Source organism: Phalaenopsis equestris, unplaced genomic scaffold, assembly GCF_001263595.1.
Source record: "Phalaenopsis equestris unplaced genomic scaffold, ASM126359v1 Scaffold000422, whole genome shotgun sequence".
NCBI lineage: Eukaryota > Viridiplantae > Streptophyta > Magnoliopsida > Asparagales > Orchidaceae > Phalaenopsis > Phalaenopsis equestris.
The window spans coordinates 499,437-507,198 of record NW_018164863.1 but is presented as its reverse complement, the minus strand read 5'-3'; the positions used below and the strand labels follow the sequence as shown (position 1 = coordinate 507,198).

Sequence of the window (7,762 nt, the reverse complement as noted above, 5' to 3'; positions counted from 1 at the left end):
TTATATGGGCACGCCTAAAGTTCAATTTTTATGAGCTTACCTATGCCTGCAAAAGTGGAGAAAATATTGCGTCAGAACTCTGCACGTAGAGTTACGTCTGAAGTCCAATGAAATCACATAACATGACGGTGACATAAAAAAAAATTTATTCGGTAACACAAGAGAATATTTCTCCCTTGTTATTCAGGTGTTATTGTGTAATATTCTAGTGTTATTGATGTGTTATTATATTATTATAACACCAGGATTATTCTCAGAACACAATAACACTTGAATAACATAGAATAACGCGAGAGGAATATTCCTATGTGTTACCGGATCGATTTTTTTTGTCACCTCCACATGAGGTGAGTTACGTGCGGAGCCCTGATGCAATATTTTTTCGCAAAATTGAATTCACTTTTTAAGAAATTAATATAATAAAATTTTTAATGTTGAATGAAAGATTCAACCGTAACTGTAAAAATAAAACATAGGTGCTATTATATAGGCAAATACATAAGATAAAGTACACATACTTGCGATAGAATGATTTGAATAACACATATTGTCATTTGGGCTCACCTATATATCTCTCTCTAAAAAAAAAATACTATTTTTACATACCAATCTCTCAAAATATTGAATATAACATTTTAACCATCTAAACTTTAAATATATCATTTTAATTATGTTTTTCATTACAACCACCTTTTTTTATCCACAGTTGAAAAACTCAAAAGTTTTGAGTGATTAAAATGCTATATTTAAAATTTTAGATCATTAACTAAAAATCTAAAAAAAAAAGATTTTTACCACGGTTTAGAAAATTGGACCGAACTGGTGCGTTCTGATTCAGGTTAGCATACATTGAACCACCCAAAATCGGGTTGAGCCAATGGTTCAGCCCCTGAATGGACGAATGGGCTCCGGTGGTTCACCAGCATTTACATAAATACCACCTAATTTTATTTATTTAACATTTCTAACACAAAATCTCTATTCTTTAAAGATACCACCCAAATCACTCATATCACACACACACGCGCGCGCACACATATATATAAACATTATTACAAATTGAGTTTACATACACACCTCTCAATTTTATTTATTTAGATATCTAACACCTAAGCTCTTATTTTTCTTAATTTATACCACACAAATCTTTCATGTCACATAAAATATATCACTATTTTAATTAAAAAAAAAATGAAATGCATGTTTTTATATATAATTAAAATGATATATGTTAAAATTAAATTTTATATGTTGGTCATTAAAATAAATATGAATTGGGTGTAATGTAAATCTTTTTTATTTTTATTTTTAAATATATTAATAAATCATTATGTGAATCTTTGAATCTTCAACCTCTGCTTTATTTTTACATACGCAAGTTCTCATGTTTATAAACATGGCGCGAGTCCACCTACCTTCAGACAACAAGGAAAGAGAAACATATCTCAACAACCCCCAATCTTCGTTCTCTCGTATCGCTCGCGATTTCCTTCTCCAAATCTCTAGTTCTTCTGATGGATACCTTTTTCATCAGCCACGGATCTCCGACTCTATCGATCGATAAGAGAATGCCGGCGAGACATTTTCTCGAGTCATGGAGAGCTAAGCTTTTCCCGACGGATCCTAAGGCGATTCTGATGGTTTCAGCACACTGGGACACGCCGGCACTCGCCGTCAACACAATCCATGCCCGGAATGATACCATCTACGATTTCTACGGTTTCCCTAAACCTATGTACGAGGTCGGTATTCTGCTTATCTCTTTGTTTGTAGAATAAGAATTTTCTTCTTTTTTTTTTGGATGAAATTTTTTGTTGGTTGGATTAGTATTGAGGGATTGATGAGTTTGGGAAGCATCTTTGCTGAAATGGTTCATTAGATGTGTTTTCTTCTTCTTCTTTTGGAGGGTTTAAGAACGTAGCACTTAAAAGTTCCCAATTTACAAATCGAACACCCGAAACTGCATATTTACATGTACAATACCTAAAACAGCAAAACCCAATCAAACACTGCTCTCTCTGTACAATACCTAAAACAGCAAAACCCAATCAAACACTCTGCTCTCTCTGTCTCTCTCTCTCTCTCTCTCTCTGTTTTACATGTAAATCTTTGTCTTTTGTTCTACGAGTTTATGAACTGATTTATGAACAATTAGTATTTTTATCTAATAGTATGATGAATTTATCTCATAAAAGACAAAAATTTACAAATTGATCACACCCAAAACTGCATGTTTACATGTATAAAGGGGGTGTTTGGCTGAAGGGTCGGATTTATGTTGAGTAGCATTTATCAAAATCACAAAAATTTACAAATTGATCACACCCAAAACTGCATTTTTACATGTATAACACCTAAGGGGGTGTTTGGCTGAAGGGTCGGATTTATTTTGAGTAGCATTTATCAAAATCGGATTTCCGGCGAGCTCCTGACGGGAGCGAAGATCGCACGGCAACTTAAATCCATTAAATCTGAATCTTTGTGAGATTTATTAAATCCGGATTTGAAGACGGAATGGCTTCAGGAAGGATGAAGGGGAATAAATTCGGTTTTTGGATTTAGTCTTCGTTTTTTTATGTGTTTGGCTGGATTTAAGTTAAATCCATGGGTAAATCTTTTTAAAAGTGTGCTACCAAACACCCCAAAAACAGTAAAATCCAATCTATACCCCTCTCTCTCTCTCTCTCTCCCTCCCTCTTACATGTAAATTTTTGTTTTTGTTTTACGAGTTTATGAACTGATTCTGAACAATTAGTGTTAATTGTTTCTATCTAATAGTATGATAAATTTATCTCATAAAACGCTACAAAAGCAATACTTCTGGACAGTATCAAAGGTTTAGGCGGACTGTGGAAAATTCTTCTCCATTCTGTGATTTTTCTTCCTAAACTCAGAAGTCTAGCGTGTTTTCATGAGCCTCTAGTCATTTATTTTGCTGTAAAATAATAACCATACTGTAATAATGTAGAGCTAAGAACCGTTCTGTGCAACTTGTATTTTTGTTCTTTAAAGGAGAATTATGATTACTATGGCCATTATGTTGTCCTGGTAAAGCTTTACTTGGACATTGTTCCCTTTTATGTACCTGATTATTACATATCAACCACCTAAATCATTGAATATAATATTTTAACCACTCAAACTTTAAATAAAATATTTTAACAACTTTTTCATTACAACCACTCTCCTTTATTCACTAGTAATGGCTTTGAGTGAAAGTTTTGGGTGGTTAAAATGTTCTATTTAAAGTTTTGAATGGTTAAAATGTTAGTTTAATGTTTTGGGCGGGGCTTATGAATATTATTTCTCCTCTGAATGAAAATGTCTGACTGCAATATTTACTAACACGTTTAACTCACTCTCTCTTTTTAAATAAAGAACTTAAGCTGATGTAAATTGACAAGGGTTCCTCCATTTATTTACCGTAATATATTCAAGCATTTATCCATGTTGTCCAGATCAAATATCCTGCACCAGGTGCACCAGAACTAGCCAAGAAAGTAAAAGGTTTGCTTCAAAGTGCTGGATTTGGCAGTGTGCAGGAGGACAAGAAACGCGGGCTTGACCATGGAGCCTGGGTTCCATTAATGTTTATGTATCCAGAAGCCAACATACCAGTGTGCCAACTTTCCATTCAATCTGAGAAGGATGGAACATTTCATTACAATATAGGGAAGGCATTGGCTCCTCTCCGAGAGGAGGGTGTTCTAATTATTGGATCTGGAAGTGCCACACATAACCTTCGGTTGCTCGGTCCTGATGATGTGCCACCGCCCAATTGGGCTGCAGAGTTTGATAAATGGCTTTCAAAATCTCTCCTTGATGGAAGGTATGTGCAACTCTTATTTTTGTCATGGATTGATTAATTGTAACTTTCATGCGGTGTTCTTGTTATAGGTGTGCATTATTCGGTCTGAACTGAAAAACCAAACCAAACCGAGCTCATTTGATGGATTTGGTTTAGTTTTAAAATAAAAATTTAGTTTGTGGGTTTAAAAATTTTAATATTCGGATATCGGTTTTCGATTTTCGGTTTTAATATCCATTAAACCAAAGAAAATGAAAAACTGAATAGTATTAAGATTGGGAAATAAAATTTATTTGGAAAGAAAATAAATTGAGTATATGACATGTTTATTTCAAGTTAATTTGAAAATTTTAATTGTAAGAAAATGGTGAGGTGATAAGAAAGAGATAAAATTTTAATTTGAAATTAGAATTCAGTTTGCCCAAACGGAACCGCTTAAATGGAATTATATCTTGGTTTGGTTTATACTAGTTTTAGCAAAAGTTTGGTCGGTTTGGTTTTTTTGTATTTTAGATTTCAGTTTTATTCAATTTGACTAATTGTAAATCGATCAATTGAAATTAAAAGCTTGCACACACCTTGTCCTTGTTGTGACATAGTTGGGGCTTTGCCATGAATGTTACTTTACACACCCATTTGGCTTACAAACTGAAGCAAAGCATTGGCTTAAGACTGTTTCTTGAGAACCTCGTTTTCTTTTTGCAATTATAACATCTACTTTTTTTCTTACCATGTTAAAGCCTTTTCGCTAATCATATTCTTAGGATGAATGAGAATTTCAATCTAGGCGTTCCTTTGTTATTGAATGGTTTGGCAAAGAGGCAGAGAGATTGAGTATCTATTCCACATATCTCATCAAAATTATAAGGAAACAGATCTCCTATGATCTGCGGGCTCTTAATGTAAGGTTTTGAGGTTGTGATATACACCGCTTGTTAAGTTATGGAGCCTAATTTTTGTGGTAGTAAGAAACACTTTAGACAGTCTCAGTCAAAGATTTCTATATTATGGGATGTCTTCAGGTAATATGAGAAAGATTCTGGTAGGAAAACTCCATTACTAAAAGTATAGTCAAATTTGCTGTAACGGCAACAAGTGCAATAATTAAATAAATGAACTTAAAAGAAAATTCTTGTGCACTGTTATTTTATTTTATTTACTCTGGATGAATTGAATTAGGTCTTCCCTACTTTCCAACACTCCTAATTGATGTCAACTATTTCTTTTGCAGACATGAAGATGTGAAACACTATGATAAGAAGGCTCCAAGTGCTAAAATTTCGCATCCATGGCCGGACCACCTTTTTCCCTTACATGTTGCTCTTGGAGCTGCTGGGGAGAACGCCAAGGCGGAGCTCATCCATCAAAGCTGGAGCAATTCGTCGCTCTCTTACTCCTCTTACAGGTTCCATACCACATAGAAAATGGATTTATTTGCTCAATTGTGTGCTTTATATGGGGATTTTATGAGTTATCTTATTTCTGTGGGTTAGTTATGATAAGATTATGAGCTGTATGTGTGAGTTTGATTAAACATAGTTGTCATTAAAGCCATGTGTTGTGTGAGCTAAGGCTATCAGTGCTCATGTAAATTTACTCCAATCAAATGATCAATATTGCCAACATTACTAAATAGATACTACTGCACGTTAGAAAAAAAAATTTTCTTATTCTTTCGGAGAATCTTATCATCACCATCATATATTTGATGATGGCAGTTTTCTCCAAGCAATCAAAAATGTAGAGTAGGAGACTGTGACCATATAACTTTAGATATAATGCTTTTACGCAAAGTATTGGGCGTAAAATTAAGCACAGAAATGTCAATATCTTCTGTAAGGTAAATCCAATGACCATAATAGTGGGAAATCCTCTTTTTTTTTTCATTTCCCGTTCAAAAAGAAACATGCTTTTGAAGCCCAGCACTAAACGGCTTTAGAGCCTTCTACAAAATAAGATATAGAATTTACGTAGTATTTGTCATAATTTATCCATGAAGTTTAAGAAGAAAGTTGTAGGTATTTAATCGGAATATGCAAGCAGAAAGTTGAAAAATAATTCTAATAATAATAACATGTGATTTCAATAATATTAGTCCATAAATATAATTACTAAACCATATGTTGGATCATGCTTTGTCCATGGCTCACTCTCAAACCATGTCAGTTCAAGGAATGGTGAAGGGCAGAGAAGAGAGATGTAATCAGACAAAGCAAATTTACTAGAGAAGGCTGCAGAAACTATAGCTACAAAGTGGGGGTTATAAGAGTTTGGGGTCTCAAGCGCCATAGGAACAATTATGAAATGGGCAATATATGTGAAAAAATACAAATAAATATTAAAGGCATTTGGCCGCAATATGGACTTTGGACTACCGGTCTCTTGTCTTAGATAGTCATTCTAATTCTATTGATCTATTGAATTTGGTGCACGGGGTAATAAAATCTGGCTGGTCAACACCTTAAACTCGATAGAAAGAATTCTCTTAGATCCAGATTGGTGATTCCATCTCCGATTTCAACTAGCAAACTTTTATCATGAACTAGGCTGGCAAGTTCGTGATGAGCCAGGTCTGATGAGCTCTCACTGAGCTTGGTTTGACAAAACTTTCTCCCTGCCATTTTTTTTGGCGGGTCTGCGCCTTCAGATGTATGGCATATAAATCCAATTTTACTTATCAAGTTGTCCACCAAAATAAAAATTTAATTCAACTATTGCAGTAGGTGATCGAAAAATAAATCACGATTGAATCACTATATAAATTTAAGCTTAAATAGCATAAACAAGGATCTAGAAACTTTTCTATAGATGATACACTCAAGTATCTTGAAAAATTATAAGATAATAGGTTTATGTTTGAGGTGTTGAACTTGGAAGAGCATCCACAACTGCAAGGAAGTCGGGCAAGCAGTAGAAGTATTTCGGGGCGCAAGGTCTATGTTTGAGGTGTGGAACCTGGAAGAGCATCCACAGCCACAAGGAGGTCGGGCAAGCAGTAGAAGTATTTTGGGCGCAATGCACCAGCGCCAGGGTGACACACCTACACTTATAGAGGGTGCGATTCACTCGCATCGGTGTCTGCAATGCCCCCACGACGTCTATTGGGCACCTATGCACCCTATTAGAGAGGGTGTGAGATTCCCGTGTCAATGAGTGGCATGAGCGCGTACAATTACTCCCCCATTTTAGTTTAAATCCTCCATTCGAGCGACGAGGGATGATTGTCTCTGGCATGCGGTATTTCAACAAGAGTTCTCGTGTAGTGCCGGAGAGAAGGATTTCAGTGTGCTTTTCAGTTACGAGATTGAGAAGAAGAGTTTGGAGTAATATTATGTAAGTTCCAACGATTATAGAGAAGTGATCTTAGTGAGTATTTGCACATTTATGAATTTTATAGTGAAAATTTATTGATGGTGTGGTTTCATGGTTTTTTTTTTCTCGGGTTTTTTTACGTTAAATTCTCGTGTTTTTCTGGAATATTTTTTATTGTGCTTCCATTCAATTATTTGGTTTTGATTTTCTTGAATTAGTGTGATTCTATCCCACAATGTGGTATTGATTTATAATTTGATCGAAGCCCTAGTAGAAGTATAAAGTTTCCATCCCAGGAAAGTGGTATCAGAGCGAAATGTTTGATTCAAGTGGGAGCAATGGCCGAAGAAGCAAAAGATAAATTGAAGAAGTTCAATGGGACTAACCTCATGTTCTGGAGGATGCAAATGGAGAATTTGTTGTATCAAAAAAAAAAAAAACTATATTTTCCACTACATGTAGCACCAAGAAGCCTGGGTTTATGACTATGGAGGGATGAGAGGTGCTGAATCGAACAATCTTTTGTTTGATTTGTTTATCACTTTTCTCTTAGGCTACATTGCATATAGTAAATCATAAATCACGGTTGATCTCATGGCGACCTTAACAAAGATATACAAAAAAATTCTGCTTCAAATATAG

General features: G+C 34.9%; 1 protein-coding gene across 1 annotated transcript; it reads left to right on the top strand.

The window, feature by feature from the left end:
* The first annotated feature begins 1,406 nt into the window (after positions 1–1,406).
* Positions 1,407–5,451, top strand: LOC110027302 (extradiol ring-cleavage dioxygenase-like). The gene is made up of 3 exons (XM_020728666.1): positions 1,407–1,742; positions 3,459–3,829; positions 5,040–5,451. Exons 1-3 carry the CDS (start codon positions 1,515–1,517, stop codon positions 5,227–5,229), a joined length of 789 nt encoding a protein of 262 aa, XP_020584325.1. The 5' UTR covers positions 1,407–1,514; the 3' UTR covers positions 5,230–5,451.
* The last annotated feature ends 2,311 nt before the right edge of the window (positions 5,452–7,762 follow it).